At 39.3% G+C, this 25,975-nt stretch overlaps 1 protein-coding gene across 1 annotated transcript; it reads left to right on the top strand.

Annotated features, from left to right (window-relative positions):
- The first annotated feature begins 1,871 nt into the window (after positions 1–1,871).
- LOC101465284 (capping actin protein of muscle Z-line subunit alpha 2) lies at positions 1,872–24,954 on the top strand. Its single transcript, XM_004556313.4, has 10 exons — positions 1,872–2,020; positions 17,054–17,117; positions 18,668–18,719; positions 19,063–19,126; positions 20,085–20,291; positions 21,157–21,236; positions 22,429–22,507; positions 22,990–23,061; positions 23,294–23,356; positions 23,845–24,954. Exons 1-10 carry the CDS (start codon positions 1,982–1,984, stop codon positions 23,983–23,985), a joined length of 861 nt encoding a protein of 286 aa, XP_004556370.1. The 5' UTR covers positions 1,872–1,981; the 3' UTR covers positions 23,986–24,954.
- Positions 24,955–25,975: the final 1,021 nt, after the last annotated feature.

The raw sequence follows: 25,975 nt of genomic DNA on the forward strand, positions 1-25,975 counted from the left end.
CTGATTAGATTAGCTAGAAATGTTGGCCCATTAAAGTACTCTGTAACTGAAGTAAATAGATGAATATCTTGAGTCTTTCAGTTTGATATAAAATACTGATAACATCCAACTTTAGCTGCAGTTTCCAAAAATACTGACTCGATGAATTGCTAACAGGTTGAAGCTTTATAATTTAAAAGTAATAACTTCCCCACAACTGCCAGATGTTGTACATCTTATTTCTTGATACAAATGGCATCCATATGTTTAAGTGTGTGTGTGTGTGTGTGTGTGTGTGTGTGTGTGTGTGTGTGTGTGTGTGTGTGTGTGCGCAGATGAATGTATGATTACATTCTGTTGATGAGAGTCATTTTTACTCTGTTTCCATCTGGGCACCAAAATAATGTCCCCACAAGGTAAACTATTTATTTCATGGTCACATCTTGTTCTTATGGTGATGCTAATGTGATCTTTCTTTCCCCCAATTTGGTAATGACTGCTCGGGTTAATTACAGAGGATGTCTAAGTTATTACTGTCCTTAAAAAACCTCACACTGGTAGTAGGTTTGTGTGGTCCCAAATAAATTATTACATAGAATGGGAAGATTCAATGATCAAGACTTCAGTGACTAAAAGAAAACACAAAGACGAATTTATAAAGGTTTCTATTGTTTGACGAGTACACTCAATTATTTAAGCAACCAAATGATATAAGAATGATTCAAGTTTCCGTAGTAACATTAAACAGACCTCTGTGTTTCTGTCACTTTCAGACCCTGCCTGTGTTTCCCTGGGGGTTCTGTAATAAGTAACATTATCTTTGTTTGCGTTCCATGTGCAAGCAGATGATTCAGAGAGCGACTTTGTAAACTTTAAAGAACAGTGTTAGCACACCATCTAGTGGGGAAATGTGCAGCATACACAGTGTGACAGAATCTCTTTGTAATCATTGGGGATTTCTAAATCGGTGTAATCATCAACATTATTAGTTTACCTTAAACTGTAATATTAAGGCTGAACTCCACAGTCCCACAGTTACAAGCAGAGTCCTTCCCTCTCTGTTACCGGGTTTTTTGCCCACTAAAGAAATTAGTCCTCTGTGTACATGAAAAAAACACAAATATGTTCTCAAATATGTTCTTTTAATACAACTTAATATTTACTGGCTTCTGCAAATATAAAGCAAATATCCATCCATCCATGTTCTGCCACTTATCATCTCTGCTCATGCTGTTGCAGAGGCAATAGTATGAGCAGAGATGCCCAGCAAGCTACCTCCAGCTCTTCTTGGGGGAGAGAGAGGTTTTGCCAGGTAAGCTGAGAGACACGAGGTCCCCTGTGTCTCCCATCTGGATATACTGTACCTGAAACAGTAGTCCTGATGCCCAAACTCTGTCAGCTGGCTCCTTTCACTGTGGATGAGCAGCAGTTCTACTCTGGGCCATGCTATGTGATAACTAGCCAAATGTGATGAGAACCAGGACCCCAAAACCCTTTCCCAGATGAGGATGCCAGGAATCCCACCCTCCACTCAGGCCCGGGGAAGATGATGGTTATGTCGACCATGGGACTCGGCTGGATTCTGCCCCAATGAATTACTCCTATTGGGGTCTAGTCCTTTGTGGGTCAAGGTGGAGACCTTGGTGGTGTGGTTGCTGAAAAGAGCCTCAGATATACTCACTCTACAGCATTAAAAACTTGAATATGCTATTGATCCCCAGAAACAGTATGTATTATTTGAATGAGTAGTAAAAATATTGCAAATATCATATAATTTAAAAGTTATGTAGAGTACGTTTGCAAATTGATAGTGAATTAGTTCACTCTGAGTTGAAACCTTTTTTGGAATTAACCACTGAACTAAGCAGTGGCTTGGAGCTTCCTCTTTCACAGTCAGTACAGCAAACTTCGACGGAGCATCAATCAAAACCGAACCGACGTGGGAACCACCCATCCCGTGACGTCACTGGGCTCTGACAAGCTGGTGGTGCCGGAAGAAAAGATGGCGGATCATGAGGAGCAGCTATCCGACGAGGAAAAGGTAAGATGCCGATTTAATTCTAGGTTAAACCTCACAGCGTGAAACGGTAACATCCAAAATCTGAGTTGCATATGGTCCTGGCTCTCGGTGCATCCTGGCGTCGACCGGCATTATGAAATTTGGGGAAAACCCAGGCCTCAGCACAACCTCTGCTGCTTCTGCTCTTATTTTTAGCTCAACTTCCGCTCATTTGCGAATTTCAAACGGAGGCTCCTTGTACGGTCCTGACTCAAAATAGGAACCGTGAACGTCTTATACACTCACCTATGCTCACCACCCGTTCTCTTTTCACCCGGTGGACATGCCATTTCACTCACGGGTCTCTGCTTACTTGTGTTATGGAAGTTTTCATGCACCATGGATCCGCTAGCTAGGTTAGTTAGGGTAGCATAGCCGCAGCCTGCTAACAGACAGCCAGACTTACTAACACGCCCTTTCGCCTGTTGGGTGCCCCTTTTCTGTCTTTAGAAGTTAAAATATTGGAAGCGGTAGAGTGCCGGGTCATTTTATGAAGAGCAAACTGTAAAATCAGCAACCGTATGCTATAGTCTAGCTAGTTTGATAACTCTCGCCCCTCTAAGAAGTAGCAGAGAAAGGTGAGGGAACTACGAGATCCCCTGAAGGATATGCTAGAAATTAAAAACTGCTTTTATATTCTGTCCTGTCGTTTGAAAGTCTGTTTCTACCGCTGTGAAAGCCTCATAGCAACCAGTGTTGTTTCTAAAACTGTAGCAGAAAACTGACTCATAATTTAAGCAGGATTTACACCAGTGACGCCCATGCAAGAGTGCTGCAGGTTTTTCTCATTTCCTTATAAGAGGACATGCATAGCTGACAGGACGTGTGCCTCAGCTAAGGGGTTTGCACGAATCCTTGTTGGACTGCTAAATGCATTTTTTCGTCGCTATATTCATTATAGGCTTTGTTAACAAAGTCAGCAGTTAGCGACGAGCAAATTAATATGGCAACTTTTATGCAGGGTATTTATTAATTAATTGTCAGCCTTATAATTTATTTATTATATTGTAAGGTATTAAACTATAAAAGTTTGCAAATGTTTATTGTAAACATTTAAAATGTATTTAACATTGTTTCTAGTGTTTATTTACTTGCCGGACTTCACGATTTAAATGCATAAATGCCTCAGCAATGAATAGATAGTACGAAGAAGCCATAGTTGGAGGTTAACATACAGAACGGTGTATATAAATGTGTAACTGGTAACCTGTGTTAAGGCTCTCCTCATAAACATGTAGTTCTTCCCATTAACCTTGTTAATATCGCAGTTAGCCATTAAAAATAAATCTTTAATAACTCTTCTGTTTCCATCCTGTGAGTTACGTAACACACTGTTCAGAGTAAGAACAGAAGAAGGGTTTGTTTCATTTTGCCCTGTTCCACATCAAACTATAAAAGTTTCCAGAGTTCTTTTTAGCAATTTAGCAGCTGCATTTGTATAAATGTGTTACACTTTACAACTCACAAGCATCTGCCATTAACCAAGCTTCGAATTTATAAGTGACTGTATGGTTTTGTTTTGTTTTTCTTTTTCTTTGGCCATGTACTACATTACATTTCAGGACCACCCGAAATGTTTGTTTTTTTTTCAGGTGTGTTCACACAACATGAAGCTGTGGTAAACTCATTGACAGCATTGGATTTTGGTTTTGCGAAGAGGATGGGAGCTCCTTTAATCTTGTAACCACACTGGTTTTGACAATTGTTAAGCCACTTTCATATTTTGACCAGACAGTTTGATTTTTGCAGAGCTGAAAGAATGATGATTGGCTTCATGCCAGGCTGACTGGTAGTGACACCAGACACGAAACCAGTGTTATGCAGTGTTTACCTGGGGGGAAATTGCTCATTTCCTTCTCCGAATACAAGTGGTATGAGGCCAAGATGCATTATGCATCTATTCATGGTGGGTGCGTTCCATTAAAATCGTAGTGTACTTTAAAGGGCCGTCTCCGGTGCATTCGCTCCGAGCAGTCAGCCATCTGCTCTGGGCCCTTAGCCCTGTTTTGTAAAACACTGAGGGGAAAAAAACTTGAGGGAGGAAATGAACATTTTCTTCTGCTTGACACAGTGACAGTGGGGAATAGTTTCTATAATTTATGATTTAGTGTGTATATCCCTTTTACTGTCCAGTCATGATTTGTTGAATAAAAGCAACTCATCCACGTGAGTGTTGGTGACCTGCCAGAAACTCTAACAGTGAGTAAAAGTGACAACCAATGGTACTTTCCAAACTCTTAAGTGAGAAATCTCCCTATTTGCTTTTGTGGGACTCCGCACTTACTCTGATGTGATGTTAGTGAGATGACTGTTTTAAGTTGTGGTGGAAGGAGTTGCAGTATTATTTTTGATAGGTCTGGAACTTTGTCATATACAGTAAAGAATTTGGAGTTTTGCTCTGGGAAAATACTTGTTAAATGTCTCCCTGGAGATTGAAGAATTTCTGTCCTGCTTGTGTTGTGGCCGTTAGCCTCATTTTGGTATTCATAAAAAAGAAAAAGGAAAAAAGCTGGAGCTCCCTGTTTGAAAATTAATAAAGAGACTCTGCCATTTGTAAATGATTTAACAGCAAGAAGAGTCATCTCTTCCACAGTTACCAAGCACTGCTGTGAGACTTCTTGAGTCATTTGGGCACCAGCCTGCAAGCTTCCTGATATCAGTACAGAAAGAACACACAGTATTACAGGAAACTGTTGTTGCACAATCTGTTAGCAGTCAGTTCTGTTGCCTGAGTTTAAGTGTCTGGGTGTCTTAAGTGTTAAAAAAAAAAGCAGTCAACTCTATGATCAGTCAACTTTATGGTTTTGCTTATTGCTCAACACAACATCCTCACTCAACCCCTGGCTAGTAAATCAGACTTCTATCAGTACAGGAAAAAAGCTCATTTAATTACTTTCATATAGTGCTTAATCTTTAATAACAGTATGAATTATTAGCAGGTTTATTTTTCAAATTAATAGTTTGAATTAACAAAACAATTGGTGACTGAAGCTTTACATGTTAGACTCCTTTGTGCATGCGGTAGGTTTTGCTGTTATAAAGTTGTTGCTATAAACACTGGTTTCAAAAGAAAAGATAAGAAAAAAAATTAGTTATCATGTTTTTTTCTCAAGTGATTTGTGCTGTTGGGGACCCATGTGGCCAGCCAATCAAGTTGTTCGACATATTATTATTTTTATTTTTTAACAGCAGTTAGGATGACGATCTAGTACACAGTAAATTAATTCACAGGCCAGCCAACCCGTTTACCTAATAACATGTACTTACCTTGACTTTGTCGTAGGACTATGGTAAATGGAAAAGATATTTGTAAGAGTAGTCTGACTTTCGGTGCTTTGGTTCCTGTTTCAAGAAAGAGAATTAAGCTGTATAATCGGCTGTGACAAACTTCACAGCTGAGGCAGTACTGTCGAATGCCATTTATATAGGGTTGCAAAGTTTTTATTATATTTTGTTCATTGACCCTTTTTTGTTCAATTAGTAGTCCAAGATATTCAGTTTCTATTAAAATATGATAATGGAAAGCAGATCAGTACACTTGAGAAGCTGGGACCAGCTGAATTTTTGGGGGTTAGAGTTGAGGAGTAACTGGAAGTATTAATCGGATACAATCACTCAATAGTTGAAAGCATCACATGGTAGTTTCAGCATTTTTGAGTTTCGGTATTTAGTTCTTCCTCTTGTAAGTTGGGAAGAAATAGCTTTATACACTGTGAAAATAGCTGTTGGTGTTTTTTTTGTTTTTTTTGTTTTTTTTTTTTGAGGTTTACAAGTGTTTCAGTTGTCAGCAAGTACACATGACGCACCCGTGCTGGTGAGCAAAAGCAAACAAAGAAGCTAAGCAAATGTTATAGTTCCCCCTTTTGCCCACTAAAGGGACACAGCACTCCTTGAAGCAGAATGATGATCCAGACTGATGGGAGCCATAGAGGATGAATAACAATGCAGATTTATGTTTTGATGGTGATGCGACCATAAATGTGAAAGGAGCACCACAAAAATCGAATGAAACATTTTAAAGCAGAATTAGTTTCGATTTTGTGTAACAAGAGAACTGGACTGTCATGGCTGATAAATGGTAAAGTTAGGTAAAGTTAACATGTTTAATTGTCAGGGAAGACAGAAAAAGGATAGTTGCTTGATTCCTACCTGGGGCATCAGTGTAAATGATCCATGTTGTGACGGTGCAGAAAGCCATTATGGTTAAAATTATGCACCAAATCCTGTGTATAGGATAAAGCCTGTTGTGATTTTTTTTTTTTTTTTTTTTTTTGGGGGGGGGGGGGGCATTTGTCTGGCTGGATCTCAATAAAGATTAGAATGGCAGAAAAAACTGTGTCAGAAAATATTTAGATATTACAGTAATTTACATTTTACAATAAATTACAGAGAACAAGATGCTTGCAGAGTTCTTCCTCTTCTGGGAGATGCATTACTCAGATTTTCTCTTGAGATCACAGTAACTCATTTGGGTTTTTTTTGTTCTTGTTGTTGTTTGTTTGTTCTTTTGTTTTTCCAAACTTGAGTAAAAAGAGCTATAAAGAAACCTTAAATAAGGTCATTATCATCAATAAACTAAGAGTGAAAATAAATCACCCTTCATTTCATTTGAAAGTCCCAACAGTCCCAGATGTGTCCCTGAGCTTGGCTTTGAACAGCTGTCTTAGACCATGGGGAATACATAACTAACGGCCAGAACTTGGTGGTTTTTCCATTTTTAACAGACAAATTCAGGAGTCCTGTCTGTATGTGGCTGTAGCAGAATGAATGTGGAGATGTGGAAAGAGAACTCATGTATAGTTGTGTGGCTTCACATTTATACCGTTGTCTCACATCAAACTGGTTAAGGCAGCTATACAGAAAGGAGTAGCTTTACCCTGGTAGGTCTGCTGTCTGGAAGTTGTAATGCAAGCTGCTGGTACTAAATGTGTCACATAGTTGGCTACTTGGAGTAAAATGATCCTATTCCTGTTGTGAGCAAAGGTGACATAATCTGCAGTAGACAAAGCTGCCTATTCACTATTAGTACAGTTAAAGGTTTACTCGCTAACTGCGACCAGAAATTTGCTTCTTGCCATAGTATTCATCATATGTACAGTGGGGCAAAAAAGTATTTAGTCAGCCACCGATTGTGCAAGTTCCCCCACCTAAAATGATGACAGAGGTCAGTAATTTGCACCAGAGGTACACTTCAACTGTGAGAGACAGAATGTGAAAAAAAAATCCATGAATCCACATGGTAGGATTTGTAAAGAATTTATTCGTAAATCAGGGTGGAAAATAAGTATTTGGTCAATAACAAAAATACAACTCAATACTTTGTAACATAACCTTTGTTGGCAATAACAGAGGTCAAACGTTTACTATAGGTCTTTACCAGGTTTGCACACACAGTAGCTGGTATTTTGGCCCATTCCTCCATGCAGATCTTCTCGAGAGCAGTGATGTTTTGGGGCTGTCGCCGAGCAACACGGACTTTCAACTCCCGCCACAGATTTTCTATGGGGTTGAGGTCTGGAGACTGGCTAGGCCACTCCAGGACTTTCAAATGCTTCTTACGGAGCCACTCCTTTGTTGCCCGGGCGGTGTGTTTTGGATCATTGTCATGTTGGAAGACCCAGCCTCGTTTCATCTTCAAAGTTCTCACTGATGGAAGGAGGTTTTGGCTCAAAATCTCACGATACATGGCCCCATTCATTCTGTCCTTAACACGGATCAGTCGTCCTGTCCCCTTGGCAGAAAAACAGCCCCATAGCATGATGTTTCCACCCCCATGCTTCACAGTAGGTATGGTGTTCTTGGGATGCAACTCAGTATTCTTCTTCCTCCAAACACGACGAGTTGAGTTTATACCAAAAAGTTCTACTTTGGTTTCATCTGACCACATGACATTCTCCCAATCCTCTGCTGTATCATCCATGTGCTCTCTGGCAAACTTCAGACGGGCCTGGACATGCACTGGCTTCAGCAGCGGAACACGTTTGGCACTGCGGGATTTGATTCCCTGCCGTCGTAGTGTGTTACTGATGGTGACCTTTGTTACTTTGGTCCCAGCTCTCTGCAGGTCATTCACCAGGTCCCCCCGTGTGGTTCTGGGATCTTTGCTCACCGTTCTCATGATCATTTTGACCCCACGGGATGAGATCTTGCGTGGAGCCCCAGATTGAGGGAGATTATCAGTGGTCTTGTATGTCTTCCATTTTCTGATGATTGCTCCCACAGTTGATTTTTTCACACCAAGCTGCTTGCCTATTGTAGATTCACTCTTCCCAGTCTGGTGCAGGTCTACAATACTTTTCCTGGTGTCCTTCGAAAGCTCTTTGGTCTTGGCCATGGCGGAGTTTGGAGTCTGACTGTTTGAGGCTGTGGACAGGTGTCTTTTATACAGATGATGAGTTCAAACAGGTGCCATTCATACAGGTAGGGGACAGAAAAGCTTCTTACAGAAGACGTTACAGGTCTGTGAGAGCCAGAGATCTTCCTTGTTTGAGGTGACCAAATACTTATTTTCCACCCTAATTTACGAATAAATTCTTTACAAATCCTACCATGTGAATTCATGGATTTTTTTTTTTTCACATTCTGTCTCTCACAGTTGAAGTGTACCTCTGGTGCAAATTACCTCTGTCATCATTTTAGGTGGGGGAACTTGCACAATCGGTGGCTGACTAAATACTTTTTTGCCCCACTGTATTTTTTTTATAAAGGAAAGAAAAAAGAAAAAAAGTGAGGGTGTAGATGCCTTTAATGATGTACACTTTTAGTTTGCCATCAGGGTTGCAATTTTCTAGCACAGGTGATGGATGAAGTCCAAAGAAATGCTGTGAAAGGCACCAGTGGGAAGAAAGGAAAACTTTCACATTCATTAGTGGAGATAAAAAAATGATTTCATTGTTTTCAAATTTAATGGATTAAGAGTTAACTAAGATTTTTTTAAAACTGCATTTCTTGTAATGCAATGAATGTGAATGAATGAAAGTCAGTAGTGTAACCCTGAACAAAAGGACTAGAGCAGGTGACAGATATGAAAAAGAGAGCACATAGTTCATAATTCACATACATCATAATTACTTTAAAAAGTCATAATCTCTTGCCTGTCTGCCTCTGATAGTATTTATCTCCATCATCACAGATGTTAGGTCTTGTTGGTTCAGCCTAATCTTGTGTCGACCAGCCACCACCTTCTTATTTTGATCAGCAGTGGGACATTTCTGTTTAGCCTGCGGCTACCTCATCTTTCTTGCATCCTGCTGTGTTCTCATTATCCATAAATTTTGATCATCCAGGCCCCCAGCATTTGCCCCTGACAGATTGGGTTGTCTGTTCTGTAGCATTTAAAGCGCCACAGATTTCTTTTCCTTTTAAATCTGGGATATTGAAATGGCTGCATGCCAAGTAAGGGAATCAAATTCACGGACACTGTAGAGCTTAAAAAAGGCATTGGTAAATATATTGCCACAGTTTATTCCTGCTTTTCTATGTTATTGTCATTAGTTTAATGCATCTGGAATTGCGTGATAATGATTAGGACAAGTGTGGTTTCAATGTTAGTGGGTGTCATTTGGGATTAAAGAAAAGGCTCTTACTAAGAGGGTGCAGGATGAGAGTGTCTGTTGTAAAAAAGCGGGGTTGTTGGGTGGTATTATGAGGATGAATATACAGTGAGCAAGTTGAAAGAAAGGACACCAGCTGGTGTCTGGACCAAGAGAGTACAAAGACACAAGAATCCCACACCACAGGGGGTGCCTGTGCTCCTCATTCTTTGTGTGTATGAGAAGCTCCAGTATTATTGTTCCAGCTTTTTGGTTAGCTTGTGCCTGTACAACAGCTTCTCATGCTGCACCCTCTAAGAGCCATTAGAAAGATAAGTGATAAAACTGTTAAGGAGTATTTTAAAAAGCCCTTTTTTGCACTGAAAAAAAGTTTGGGTTGTAATCAGACTGTGATCCAATCTTGCTGCTTTTTTCTTTTAACTGCAGTAAGCATTAAAAAGTTGGATATGAATTAGAAAGTGATTTATCCTAAGCTGTGGAGATATGTAATAATAGGGATGCACTGATCCAACATTTATTTAACTCAAAAAGATGGAACGGGTATCTGTGGTAATGGGCTGATCTATTTATTTTCAGTTCTGTGTTGTTTGAGTTTATGTCACCATGCAGCAGCTAGTGGTTTAGCTAATGTAGCACAGAGTTGGGTCAAAGCAGAGCGACCGCATTTGTATTTCACACCTCTTACACTAACAGTTTTTTTTTCTTTTTTAATGCTTGCATAAGTATTTCACTTAATCAGAAACTGTTGTGAAATGCATTGATATGACTTAAGCTCAGAGTAGATGGTGCTTTGGCTTTTCCCTCTACTTGGAAACTCATTTATTTTAACTTATTGTGTCTGGTCACAGACATTAAATAGGGTACAATCTACAAGAACCTTGGTTCAGGTGCAACTGTGAATGACAACAGTTTGCAGTATGACTGTCACTGGTGCAAAGAAATTAGATAAACAACACCCATATACTTTATCAATTATTTTATTTATCTTGTGTCTGTCACTTATTATTCTACTAATAAATCATTACATTTATATTATTAGACATATTTAATAGGGGTGCAACGATATTCGTATCGATATTGAACCGTTCGATACAGTGCTTTCGGTTCGGTACGCATATGTATCGAACAATACAACATTTGTAATTTATTTTATCAACTTTCCTTCTGACGATGCTGTCTGTGTTGAGCGCTCAGTGAATCTGTGTTCGACTACTCCGCCTAGGCTGCACTGTCGAGCGCAGATCCACTGAGCGCTCAACACAGACAGCATCGTCAGAAGGAAGAGCGCAGGGCAAGCTAGCAAGACAGAAGTTAAGCTCTACTTGCAAGATGGACCTCCCCCACTCTCATTCAGATCTGGCGTTTGGAATTATTTTTGTTTTCATGTGACGTATGACCCTGAAGGTAAGCGAGTCATGGACTAAAGTAAAACAGTATGTTGGATGTGCCACGCAATGCTTAATTACATGGGTGGGAACTAGTGTGTTAGCGCAGTTAGCTCGTTAACGTGTTGGCCGTCTAGCCCCATGCACGGGGCGATCGGCGGTAGCTCGTTAACGGAGATTTGCCGTGTTGTGGCGTTAAGGTCATTTCAACGAGATTAACCTGAAAGCACTAGTGGGAACACAACGAATATGACTGCACATTTACGCCGACATCATCCTAGTGCAAAGACAAGTGGAAGCAGACAAAAAAAAGCAAGCATGCCACTAACTTTAGCCGAGTCATTTAGACAGCTGTTAGCACATGATTCTCCTTATGCTGCTGAGAATATAGCCCAGAAGAAGCGGATAGTATAGCTTTTATTTTGGAAAGAGACATTTCTCTGTAATAAACTCTCTTTTCCAAAGATGAGTGATTCCTCAATCAGATACAGGGCTTGCAATATCGCTAGCCCGACGTCCCGGAGCTAGTGATTTTTTTCAGTCGGGCTACCAAAATCTTTCTCTTCCCTGCCCGTCGGGCTATTGTAGGAAAAATATATGTCAATGCTTTTGCATTCTTTCAGAAATGTAGCTGGGTAATTATGTCATTGGCATCGGTGAGCCACTGTCAATATGTGACATATTGAAGTCGCGTTTGAATTTGCGCTTGTTTTTTTGCTTTCACTTTGCAATCGTGCGAACTGTGTATAGAGAGCGACAGCACTGATCTGTGAGTGATGATAATTTGTGCACCAATTCCTCTGACATCGTCTTATTAATCGTTAGCTTACTATGCAAACATGACAAGTGAAATCTCCCGCAGCAAGCTTAAACATGTGAGAGGTTGATCGCGCAGAGAATCGCTGAGCTTATGTGAGTCCGTGTGTAAAAGCAGCAGTATATATATTTTAGTTCTGCTGAGCCAAATAAGACAGGCCGGGGTGAAGAAGTGACAGCCAAAGAAAAGCTTACCACAAAACGGAGAAGTTATGACAAATGAGACTATAAGGCAAAAAGAAAGTGCAGCTTTATGGTTTCATGGACAAAAGAATTTCTGTGGCTGCAATATGACGAGCTAAATAACCAGGGCTGCACATAAGTGGTCCGCAGGTGCGCATTCGCTGTCAAAATAAAAAACGCGCACAAGGGTTAGGGTTAAATTTAAAAACTGTACTTTTGAGTTAAAATATATATTTATAATTTTAATAAATGACAAATTAAAAAGGCATGAACATTTTTTTGTATCGAAAAAATATCGAACCGTGACACCAAAGTATCGAACCGAACCGAACCGTGAATTTTGTGTATCGTTGCACCCCTAATATTTAATTGCTATATTTTATTTTACAATAAAATAAGGAAACCAGCATTTAAGTTGAGCCTGACGTTACTTGGTATAAGCAGAATACCCCAAGCCAAGATATGCACAAGGTATACAATAAATTAGCATGAATTCAACTAGTTGCACAGCAGTGTATCAGAGTTCATGCACTAATGCCTGGGAGTTGTTAATATAATTCCCTGTAGAGATTTTTTTTACTTGAGTGCTGCCCATTGTGGCACAGTAGCAGTCAGTGCTCAATGATGAAAATAGGTCTCAGAGCCCTAAAGTGTCCCAGCATATCTGTGCCCCGGTGTAATGCACTGAGAGAACACTTAACATTGCGTCTACAACAAAATTTTATTGTTGACGCAATGTTAAGTGTAAGGTAATTACAATACGTAATTACCTCGATCAAAGAGCAGGGCTCTAGACTAACTTTTTGCCATGGGCGTACCGGTATGCCTAACTTTTTAAACACAAATTTTATAATAATTTATATAATATAATGTGTTTTTCTGGATACACTGTGCTTTTTCAGCATTCAAAGATTGATGACACCGTGTCAGAGCACTGGCTATGAATTTCAGAAGGATCAGGCCTTAACTTAACAGAAAAGTTAGCAATAGTTCTTTTCCTATTACAGCTACATCCACCTCTGTCGTGCCTAGGCTGCTCACTAGGGCTGGGTATCATCACTGATTTCTATAATCCATTCGATTCTGGTTTTCAAAGTCCCGATTCGATTCAACTTAGCCTCAGTCAAAAATATTATAATTCTGATCATTTATCAGTACTGACTTCATCAGAATTGTGAACATCACAGCAGGTGCCTTTGTGTGAAAGTAACTGAGAATAAAACACAGAAAAACATGAAGGAGATTTTCCTGGTCTGGCTTTTTATAGCAGATAACCTTAAAAATATTCTACAATGTTCTGCATATAAAGTTTAAATTTCTTCAGTATTGAACAACAGAAAAAATAGGCTTTCTTGTCCGAGGTCATTTAAGTGAAAAAAAGAAAAGAAAGAGACAGCAGCCGACAGCGCTGTAAACAACGGTAGACTGGTGGGTAATAAGCGAATGAATAATACAGAAAACAGAAATTGGAGACGGGAAACTGTTCTTGAAGTATAGAGAGAGAGCTAGCTGTGCATGGAGTGTGATTTTAATAGTCGTGGAAGCAAAACAGCAAAATTCATGACGACATTGATCAAATGTGAAGCGCAGTTTGCCGCTTCTTTTGCTGCTGGCTCGGCGAATTTTGGTTGGAGAGAGACAAAACCTGCAGCTCAGAATCAGCGCAAAAAGACGTAATCACAGCGGACCCGACGCAGAATCGCCGAGCTCCGACAGCGTGTCCGTCTACGGGCCGCCCGAGAAAGACAAAGTTGATTCTGATGCGTCGGTCCGCTCTGTGTTTACGTCTTTGTGTGGAGTCCGTGTACCTGCTCTCATTTGCTGTTTGGTTGTTGTTGAAATGGTTTTGTGAGCTTTAATCTGAGAATCTGGCGTTTCTGGCCAAACACAGTTATATTTAAAAGTCGATTCAGGATTTAACGAATTGATATCGCTTTATTCAAGCTACTCACCTCCCACTTCCACCTGCACTTTCAACTGGACCACGGCCAATCAGAGAGGTCCCGCCCCTTACTATCTCTGATTGGTTTAGTCCACGATAGGGGCATAATGTGTGTCTGTTGTTGACCAAAGGGAAGGTTGCAGATTTTTTTTTTTTTGCTACCCGAACAGTTGGTCGCACAGGTGCAACCAAATTTTTTTTTTTTAGTCGCACCACTGAAAAATTTGGTCGCAAATGCGACCAAATTGGTCGCACTCTAGAGCCCTGAAGAGGTTATGTTTGTGGTACTGTTTGTTTGATTTCAGAAGCAGAATCAGTTTCAAGTTTGGTATGTAGTAGAGTTGGGCATTTCAAGCAAAAGTAGTAGTCAACATTTACTGGGAACTATGCAGTGGTTCTTTGAAGATCACCCACCATGCTAAACTGCTCTTAAATGATTGTGATCTGTCATGGTACTTGGTAAATGACTCATAAATAGATCCTTATTGCTTGTCTGAACAAAATGTATCCATGTCAACGTTTTCCCCCCACCCAAATAAACCCAAAAGGCCAGCACTGAGCTTGAAAAATTCTCTTAGTGACCATACCAGAGCCTTGCATGCTATGCATGTTTGATGATGCTCTGCTACATGCGCTGCAGGCAGTGTTGCTCGGGTGGTGGAGACTCAGTGCAATAGTAAATCAAGTTTGAGGTACTCGGAGGAAGAAAGAGGTGATGTAACAAGCTTTTAAAAGTCAATACCTTTACTTGTAAACTAATAGAGCGTCTCCATTCTCCTGCTAGTGAATCATTTTAAACCACAGTATGCTCCCTTGGTCTTAGACTTTCATCTCCATTTCCTTAAAATGTGGTTTTTAGCATGATTTAATTGTAAAACCATCCCCATCCCTCTCACTAGCTGTAGGTGCTTCACAGTTAATTGTGTTAAGTTCACACAGTAAGATTCAATTATCTGCAATCAGTGTTACTTGAAGTACTGTTTCAGCTGTTGAGTGCTTGGAAATCTGTTTTTATAGTAAATATTCAAATAGTTTTCTATTCAGGTGTGTGTGTGTGTGTGTGTGTGTGTGTGTGTTCCCTGCTTCTTGTCAGTGGCGTACTGGGAAGCCCACTGGCCCCCGTGTGTCACCATGAATAACACATTCACAAAGATTTATGGATATTACCGTATCACATTACAGTAAAACTGCAAGACACCACATGAAAATAATGTAGAATAACAATTTTTCTGACACTGAGATGGTATATCTAATGTCCAGCTGTAATTACAGCTCCTGCTGAACTTAAGCACTATTAATAGACTTTATTGAAACCAGATCAGGCTGAAAGGAGTTCAGTTTGATGTCAGATATTTGAACTAGTTAATGTGCTTACAGATTGTCTTTGGTAGTAATTAATATGTGTGTGTGTGTGTGTGTGTGTGTGTGCTTTTTCATTATTAATCTGTGAATATAGTCGTACTTCCAGCAGTGCAGATCAAAAATCCACCCTAAACACATTTACTACTCAAAATTGGGTCAATTCTGATTTAACTACAGGAGAAGTGTCCAGTAGCTAAAATTATAAGTGCCCAGTCAGCAACATGACAGCTCTTTTAATTAAGTTCCCTAAAATATTTTGGAAACCCCACAAACGCGTCCAGCTCAGCTCTAATTCCAGCTTTAAAGAAACCCAACTCATCCCCCTCCAAACCTTGTAGCGCAAATGATTCTGTCTCGAGGTAAAACACCTGTTGGTCTTGAATAACAAGCAATTTTTGCCTTATATGCATTGCTGATCCTATGACATCTCAGCAGTTGACTGGATTTGTACTTTAATGGATGAATAATTAGCTTAACTGACTGGTATTTCTTTTGCTGATTAGCAAGGGCAGCAACAAATAAACATCCAGTTTAACTAATCGCACGCATATCCAGTGCTTACATGTTTCACCCTGTAAGTGCTCCTGTTTTAGATGACAGTGACTGCATTTTAATACAATTAAGAACATGGATATGTGATGGCTTTGTTTTTCTACTTAGCTGATATAACTAGACTAAATAACATGTAAACCTGGTTCTTAGAAAAAGTGTGTGTGTGTGTGTGTGTGTGTGTGTGTGTGTGTGTGTGTGTGTGTGTGTGTGTGTGTGTGTGTGTGTGTGTGTGTGTGTGTGTGTGTGTGTGTGTGTGTGTGTGTGTGTGTGTGTGTGTGATGCAGTCTGTTTACACTGCCGTCCAGTGTAATGAGGGAAACCCAATGCAAATTAGTCTTCCCGCAGGGATTTCAAGTCATAAACACACACAAACAGTTTTCCGCCATCTGTTTAGCAAAGACTGTGTTTATCTGTTATGTGCTCAAATGCACATGAATTTTTTTGTTGTTTAATGTAACTGGGTCATGATGATCTCATGACAGATTAGACTAATGCAGATAAACTTTGATCTCAGCATAACAGAGAGACACACACAGACACACGTTGTTTCCCAAGTGCCTTCCTTTCTCTGAGCATTGCTCATTAGCAAAAATCAATCTGCTGCTCTCTGTGAGTGCCTAGCAGTAGTGTATATACACTCACTAATAAGAACCCATAGGACCCACACGTGCACACACATTCTCTCTCATATGCACACTTTCTCTGATATACCAGCTTGTGAGATGAGAGGGAACCTGGCTGAGCTGCCGTCCCCTGCCAATGATAGAGTGAGGTAGAAATGTATAGGGGTAGGGCAAGAGACCGTGTGTGTAGTAGTGCTCAGCACATTTTTATTTCCTTATATGGTTGTAAAGCAAGCAAGAGAGGGAGGGGCTGTCAGCTGGCTGTCAGTTTGACATGTGACCTGGAAACAGGAAGTGCTGTGGTATAGCAGAAGAAGAGAAGTATAGGAGGTTAAAAAAAAAAAAGACTGTTCGATGCTGCTCAGATATTCTGGAGACTGAAATGTCAGAAAAACCTCACTCCACCCTCCAAACCAGTGAGACAGTCATGTTACACCCTCTGTTGGTGGCACTGTGTACACATGTTTACACTGTGAATTTGAGCTAAATATGAATGTCACATTTTAGCCCCTATTTAAAATGCAGGCAACACGCTGATATTTCTGCTGTTTATATCAGACCACTGACATGTAACCTCTGCCTTCTATCTTTGGTTTTAGGTGCGCATAGCGGCTAACTTTGTCATCCACGCCCCACCAGGAGAATTTAATGAAGTTTTCAATGGTGAGCTTTCTGTTCTTGTTCCTCTGTATATTCTTTCATAAGATTAACAATGATTACATTGCTCAGAACTTGTAGTTTAATGCAATGTATGAGTCTACAATCACCAAACATAAATACATAAAAGTGTATTTGAATAGCTTGACTTATGTATAAAGAGACTGTCTGCAGCAAATTCTGTTTTGTTACAGTTTCCAGTAACTCTGTATTGACAAAAACTATTGTTAAATGTAAAAGTGAGGGAAATGAAAACATGAAAGGCAAACAGTGAAAATGTGATATAAATAATTATATGGGTAATGTTTACATTTTTTATCATCCGTGTCTTTTGTTGAAGAGATATTAACTTCAACTTGTGTTAGAACCTAGATGTACTTTGGTATTATACCATTTTGCACCATCAGATGGTGTAATGAGTCACCTTTATTTAAGTGGCCAAATCATTGAGCGTATATTCTCATTCTCTGGCCCCCTGGAAAAAGCAAGCGCCTCTTGAGGAATTGTGGTTAGCTGGGAAAAATATCAAAAATGTCAGCGGTGCTGACATTTTTAAAATACTGCCTGGTGTAAATACAAAAAAAATCGGAATACTTTGTCAGTCCTAGAGGAAATGATTTGGTCACAGGTGCTCCAAGACCGTAAAGCAGCCTTTGGTACATGGTTTAAAGCCGTGCCAACTATGTTCTAAGTAAACAATTAGAGACTTGTTTTAGTAAGTTTTTATTTTTAGTCTGACAGCTTTTGTCAACATCAGAGCCAGGAGGCATCAATGAAGTGTGAACTGCTCAGGAGTTACAGAATGCTGTATTTGTGTTTCTGTTGTGTATGCCCTAACCCTTTTACATACAGTATAGCTGGCTACATTGAAATAAATAGTACAAAAGGGAGTCTATACATGGCCACCTGTTCAACCATCATTGGAGAGCAAGTCATGTACACACCATTAATGTACATTACAGTACTGTGTCAGTGCAGCACTGTTTTGTGTCTTTGTGTAGGTTTCTCACACTAAAATAGTTTTGGTTTCAGTTAATACAGAGGACCTAAAATAGAATCCATTATTTGGATTTTATGGCCACCAGGAAATTAAATTGAGACTGTGATGTTTTGCTTAAAATGTGTCTCGCCCTGCAGCACCAGAGTTGACACCACACTGTCACAGTAGTGCCCCTCGAGACAGTGTGTATGTGTGTCTTGGCTTTGTTAACGACTCATCCTGGCCCGGTACATGTCGTCACCTCAGAGGAACGCCTTTGGGGTTGTCTGTTTACCGCTTATCACAGCCTGTCAGCCACACACACTCATATGCACACACTAAAAACAGTCCCCTGTTGCAACTTTTCCCCCTTTCATCTCTATGTGATTATAGCCTTTTCCACTGAGCTAATTTACCATGTCTGCTTCACTCCCCTGGCATAGATGCTGCAAACACTGACTGCTGGCAGCTGTGACTTTAGTGTTTGTGTGCGTGTCATGGAGATGATCTGCTGTTCCTGTATTCTTTCCTCTTCTGCCACCATTAATAATAATAATATGACAATTTTTCCTCTTAGATGTGCGATTGCTGCTCAACAATGACAATCTGCTCAGGGAAGGTGCAGCGCAGTAAGTCTTCCCTTGTGCTATTTCCACAATTAAAAAATTTCAGATGTTAGACGGAAAATACAGATTTGCATTGCAACAACTGAAGATGAAAGAGGAATACAACTTGAGATTCACAGACCAGACTAGTTTTAGTTGCTTAGGTTTTTACACCTGACCATTTCTCCCCTGTCCAACACGTTAACAGCAAGAAGAAACCATTCAGTTTACATCTAAGAGTTCTAGACCTGGACATGCTGAATAGTTACAAGTTAATCAACATATATTAAGATTGAAAAGTTTTAATAACCAGCAAGGCGGGACTCCTGTGTTTGCGATCTAACTAACTTGGTATCTCTCTCCGTAGTGCATTTGCACAGTACAACTTGGACCAGTTTACCCCCGTGAAAATCGAGGGCTACGAAGAACAGGTGAGCTCATGCTTTGCTTTTTGACCCTGAGGTTATGGTAGCAATACAGAAGCTAAAGAACAGGACTTTTATTACTTTTGGCATTAGTCACTTTATAGCTCCAACGCACAGTTAGATACTGCTATAGTTGATGCACATCAGAAGAATGAGTGACTCAGTTCATAAACTTTTTCCATGTGGACCAGGCAGTCACAAGTGTGACGTTCCTGTAATGTAAAAGCACAGTTTTATAGAGATCTGTTTCTTTAGCTCATCCAGCCAAGACTATCATCAGAAATAAAAAAGTGACACTTTTCTTGGACTTCAGGGTTAGAAGAGAGATGGTAGCCTCCAAATATATTATGGTTTAAGTGATGCAAAACATAGTATAATTGTATCATTGGCATTAAAAGAGACAAATAAAATTGGATGAAAGATCAAACAAGTCTGAATCTTCTCCTTTAGTTCCTGCAAAACAGGATCACATAGCCACTTTTATTTAAATGTCACTGTTTGCTTGCTGTGCATTTGTGTGAAGGTTGAACACTGCTGAATGAATGTGGCTGTGTTGGCTTTAGTAATGATTGCACTGTCTTATGTAAAGATGTCATCATGTCCCTCTGTTCCCATATGCTGGGCTGAAATTCCCCTGTCTGGTGCCCAGCTAACTGAGCTAAGTGTTGAGGTGAAAGGCAGAAGATGGAAAGTTCAGGCTGATGCCTGTGGTTCCTATTGTTCTCCGTCCTCCTCTTTTCATCCTTTTGTTTCCTCTTCATCTCTCCTGTCTCCTTAGATAATTTACCACAGCTCTACTTCTTTATTGTGCTGTTCTCTTTCCATACATGTTCTTGTCGGATTATTTATTAATTTTTCTTTCTTACATGTTTTACTTATTTTTCCAGTGCTCTTTCATTTTCTATTTCTTGGCCTTCCCACAGCTCTCTTTCTCATTCCTTTACCCCCCCGCTTTATATTTCAGGTCTTAATCACAGAGCATGGTGATCTTGGGAATGGCAGGGTCTTGGACCCCAAGAATAAGATCTCCTTCAAGTTTGACCACCTGAGGAAGGAGGCCAGTGACCCACGGCCCCATGATGTTGACAGCTCCCTGGAAGGCTGGAGGAGTGCCTTGGACTCTGCTGTCAGGGCCTATGTCAAGGAGCACTATCCGAGCGGTGTCTGCACCGTATGTTCAAGCCCACTCTGTTACCAGAATAACTGAACTGCTCACCTCAGAAAGTTCATTTTTTCATTGTGTGTTTAAAGCTATTAGTTTATGAAAACATCAAGCAAGAGGGAGTTCTCCCACAGGATCTGACTCTGGAGTTCAAAACACACGTTACAACTATTACACATTGCTCTAAACTTAACAGCAGAGGCTTGTGTGTAATATAGATGACTGATAATTGGGACTGAAGCTCACTGTTCTCTGGTGTTTTCCTACAGGCTTATAAAAACAGATACATTTAAAAGTCACACACAATTCAACAGAACTGCTCAGAATACAAACATAAACCAGAGCTTTTAGGACCAAAATCTCTTGCCTTTGCATAGTGATCCTCTTCATTCGGAGATCTGTTTTCTATTAAATTAGAACTTTAGTGGCCTTCATTTTGTTTCCACTTGCATTTCAAGATTAATATTTTGTTTTATACATTCGTTTAACCCTTGGGGATTGGAACAGGAAGGGTATCTATTTATTTTTATTTTTTAATCCCTTGCAACAAATTAGCAGCTAAAAGTAGCCTAATGTTATTAGTGATCAAATACAACATGTACAGTCAAATTTAATCAGTTTCAAGCAGGAAGCAGTAGCAGGCCAGTATTTAGATAAGCCTGTCTTTTACTTTGCAAAACAGCTGTTGTCCTACTTATTAAATGTGTTGTGTATATATGACATCCTCTAAGTACCATGACAGGGGCAGGTATATAATTTAAGTTTTGACTATAAAACCACCGTGTGGTGTCAATTCTGCACACGTTGAGCAGTGAAAGTGGCCTTGAGTTGCATGTGAAATCTGAAAGTGTCTTTTTTTGTCTTTTGACTTCAGATTTATGCGAAAACCATTGATGGACATCAAACTATCATCGTGTGCATTGAGTGCCATCAGTTTCAACCAAAAAACTTCTGGTATGTGTAAAACAGTCAAAACATTAGTGTGATATTTTCCCTCCCTTATATTTTCTGATATTTCTTGTGTCTCCTCCCTTTCTGCTTTCAGATGAATCTTTTTTTTCAATACTAGTATTTAGGCAGATGATTTTTAACCTTAACAACAACTACATGTTAAATACAATAAAACCATTGAAATCCTCAAATGTTTCTTGAAGTGTTTAAGGACATTGCAGTAATTGGCACATAACTCTGGACTGTTAGACTCTGTTGATTTTGATCAGGTTAATCTAATTGGATAAGAACTGCACCAATCCTCTTTGCTGCTGGGTCTTATTGGTCTTATAAGTGTTGGGTGTAGTAATCCCAAAACTACTGTACGTGACTGCTGTAATGGTTTGAAAGTGAAATAAATTTTATTTATTTATTTTTTGATTTGCAAATCACAGTGAAAAGGATCAAAACTTTCACATGGAGATTTTGTATCTAATGAAAAAGACATATTAGAACTTAATGATTCAAAAATTTGTCAAAATCTGTAAATATCATTTTTCACTCTTCTGTAATGCTTGCACCCCCACACTAAAATAGAAGTGCGTTTTATTGAAAAATTGGACACTGCGATTTTCACCCTGCAAAGGGTCACCCAGTTGGCCGAATTGGATGGGAGGTCTGTTCTGACCTCAAGACCGCATATTTGATCAGAGCACTTTGTAATAAGCCAGAACTTCAATGTAGTATGCAAATTTTAGTCAAATTAAGAAAATTGGCAGTAGAGTGTCCAAACTAATTTCCATGTCTGTTCACTACATATTAGGAGATGGTTCACTGACGTAAATAGCTGTTGGTCCATCATTAGTAATGCTTTTACTGACATAACACAGAGCAACTCTGTGAACAAGATGTAACACGTTACATCTTTATGGATCTTAACAAAACTCTTCTATGTCATCTTAACTCAAGAAACTCTTACATTGCTTTAAATGAAGGCGCACATTAACTGGTTTTTAAATGTGATGCTATACTTCATACTGTGAATACCTTTCTTACTATCTGTATTGCCACTGTTGTTGACCAAAAACACAAAGTCATATACCTTTTCTGTTTATTTTTCAGTATAGGCGATGACAGTTGAGCCAATGTACTGGACAGTTAGCTGAGTCAAGTAAAAGTGACTGAAGTGTGTTTATCTTTCCTTCTCGTTGTTTAGGAATGGACGCTGGAGGTCAGAATGGAAATTTACCATCTCCCCCTCCACCACCCAAGTGGCAGGAATCATGAAAATCCAGGTATGTTATCTGAACAACAATCTTTGACGTAAAACGGACACACTGTGTTGTGTTATGCATGTCAGCACGCATACTCAAACTCACGTTTACTGACAACATTTGCATGTAGACTTTAATCAAATTCAGTTTCTTTTTTCTTCCTTTGTCATCTTTCTTTCTTTTTTCTCTTTTTTTTTTTTACCGTGTTTTGTTTATTTATCACAAAGTTCAGTTAATTTCTGTTGCACCCTTGTCTACTTTTTCCCATAAGCTCAGTACTAAAATTTTGTGTTCTTGGTTTTTGTTGTCGTTTCCTTCACTCCCCCCCCCCCTTTTTTTTTTTGGGGGGGGGGGGGGGGGGGGAGTGGTTTGTTAGACCTCGTGAGATTTGTTTGTTGGCACACAGCTCTTTGATTTTTTTTTTTTTTACAGCTCCAATCATTTCATGGCACAGAAGAAATTTTGGTTAGAAATACACTATATATTTCCATATGTATTTCTAGGTTCATTACTATGAGGATGGAAATGTCCAGCTGGTGAGCCACAAAGAGGTTCAGGAGTCCATGTCAATTTCTGTGAGTATTTCTGTGAAGTCCAAGCAGAAGCTGCAACGATCATTCCCCATACTTTTACATTTGTATGTATTTAGGGTGATTACTTGTAATTTTATGTTAGTAATTAAGTTTTGACCTGGTACCAGCTACCAGGGGAGGTTTTCTGCTCTGTAGTTGCAGTGTAGGTTTTAAAGTTTCTTTTTTGTTGGATGCCTTGTCCTCTCCCCTCTTCAAAAGAATGTCATGTTTTCAGAATGAGGCTGCAACTGCAAAGGAGTTTGTTAAGATCATGGAGGCTGCAGAGAATGACTATCAGGTATGTCAGGAGATTTCGTTGAACCTGAACTTTCACCTTAGATCAGAAGTCCTCACAAATGATGGAAACATTTTACAGTTATGACTCCAGCACTTACTGCCACACTAAAATCTTTTGTTGTTTGGCTTTAGTTTTGTGTGATAATCTGTTACTTTTAGTTGTGAGGAGTTTGTGTTACTCAAGTCAGGAGATAATGAAAACATTTTACACGTTCGCAAACTCGCAGCACAGGAAGTCAAGTTTTAGAGTGACAATGAATAGAAAGCTGAGTCACTTGGATGAAGCTGGACATTTTTTAGAGAAAGCTGGACTTTCACAACAAGGCCTGGAGAAAACTCTGACATACCCTAATGTGGTTATAAAACTCCATTTTCCTACACCACACAGACTTCTTCAGACCTGGGGAAAATTTAGATTTATTTGAGTATTATCTTTTTTTTTTTAATCCAGTCCCCTCTCTGTCTTCATCCTTATTTCATTCCTTGTAGACGGCCATCAACGAGAATTACCAGACCATGTCGGACACTACCTTCAAAGCCTTACGCCGCCAGCTTCCTGTGACACGTACCAAGATCGACTGGAACAAGATCTTGAGCTACAAGATCGGCAAAGAGATGCAGAATGCTTAAAAACCGCAAAGATAACAGTCAGATCCCCACTCCCCGCCCCCAGCCCCTCCATCCCCATCCAAAAAAATGTTGCATGACTGGATAGTTGTATCGTCTTTGTACAAACAATTAGAGAAAACGGGGGCAAAGAAAGGTTTGGTCTCACAGACGTCACATGACACATTGGATGACTGTTTTGATTTTATACAGACACTCTCCTGTATACTGAATTTGTGTTCGTATTTGGGAAAATCTATCTTGAGGAAACTTTGCGAGTCATAGGACACAGGGTGGACACTTGTTTGCATAAACACCCTTATGAAATAAAATATCATGTGTGCAGTAAGTATTGCATCAGTGAGACCACACCTTTTTGTTTGGAAAATCTGTTAGAATTTGCAATAATGGTGAAAACAAATTCATTTCTGGGAGAATTTTTGTCTGCATTTACAGAGGAAGTCAGTTACTATGGCTGAAACGAACAACTCCCCACCCCACACCCCTCGTGCCCCCACCACCACCCAAAAAAAAGAAGTTTTGTGTTCATTGACTGATATATTTGGCACAAGCAGCCACCACTGTCAGCCACTCAATGTTCTTGTTCTCTCATTCTGGTACTTCCCCCTCACCCTTTGTCCTGTGTGTGCGCTCTCCAGCTTGCAGCACTCCTGGCTACCTTTTGACTTGATATCGTCTGAACTCTCACTCAGTGCAGGGAGTTCTGTGACCACTTAACAAGCTTAATTAACAAGTCATCAGTCGCAAAAGTAATTTGCATAATGTCCAATTTACAATAAAATTTAAAAAAAGTATCACTTTCTCCTCCAGTGCTTATTTTTATTAAAAACAGAACCTGACTGTATTATATAACAAGGCACATTGTAATATATACCTGTATGAAACATCCTGTCTGTCAGTTTGGTGATTTGTTTCCATGAGATTAATTGTAATTCAGTCACAATTATGTTGCATTAAATGACAAATTTTCTATTTACTGACTCAGTCATAATTTCTGATGCTATTTATTGTGACATAAATGGGGAAGAAAATTATAATATTGGGGTAAAACAGATAAACAACCACACATGTGCATCACTGATTTAACTTAAGGACAGATTTTTAATATGCAATTAATTGTTTTTTTTTTCCATATTCCATCAGTCTGCTGCCATTAAAGATTAAAATCTTTACATCACAAGTGATCTACAAAAGAAAACTGAATTGGTACTTGGTGCCCAATTTTTGTTTTACATTTCATTTGAAGATTTGGGACCCACTCCAAGGAAATTTTGAACTTTAGACATTTAATTTATGGCAGTTTTTTATACCTTTTCTGCATCCATTTATGATGGAAATGTTTTTATCCATATACAGAAAAACAAAAATTGGGCACCAAGTACCAATTCAGTTTTCTTTTGTAGATCACTTGTGATGTAAAGATTTTAATCTTTAATGGCAGCAGACTGATGGAATATGGAAAAAAACCCCAAAAAACCAGACTTACTGATTAATTGCATATTAAAAATCTGTCCTTAAGTTAAATCAGTGATGCACATGTGTGGTTGTTTTTACCCCAATATTAAAATTTTGCCTTTTTATTATTTTAGACAAAACAGGGATAATAAAGAAAAAAAATGTTGCACCGAAATTTGGCAGCAGGCAGAGATCCCAATATGGCTGTGGGGAATAACAGCTGCATGTGCAGTATGAGGAATTTTTCCAATTAGATTTGACGGCTGACAGACTGCTGATTTTATTCCTAAGGCAGGGTGGTTGATAAGTGTATAACAGGTTAAAACTACAAACAAGGTGTCATGAAGCAAAGTGTTATGATACATAATAGTTTTTTATTTGTTTTTTACACTGGGAAAATAAATGACAAATTGTTATGACTATAAAAATCACAGGAATGATTCATATTGAGCTTAAATCTTTCCAAAAAAGTGTTTGCTGGCTATATTTATTTAAAAACTCGAAATCGCCAACATACAGGATTTATTCAACGGTGTTT

Source organism: Maylandia zebra, linkage group LG7 (genome assembly GCF_041146795.1).
Source record: "Maylandia zebra isolate NMK-2024a linkage group LG7, Mzebra_GT3a, whole genome shotgun sequence".
Classification (NCBI taxonomy): Eukaryota; Metazoa; Chordata; class Actinopteri; order Cichliformes; family Cichlidae; genus Maylandia; species Maylandia zebra.

Bases quoted from the DNA above. Each gene is read 5' to 3' on its own strand.
- LOC101465284 (XM_004556313.4), top strand. From the start codon at position 1,982: ATGGCGGATCATGAGGAGCAGCTATCCGACGAGGAAAAG. The intron at 18,720-19,062 runs GTAAGTCTTCCC...CTCTCTCCGTAG, and splicing joins CTCAGGGAAGGTGCAGCGCA to TGCATTTGCACAGTACAACT. The intron at 20,292-21,156 runs GTATGTTCAAGC...TTTTGACTTCAG, and splicing joins ATCCGAGCGGTGTCTGCACC to ATTTATGCGAAAACCATTGA.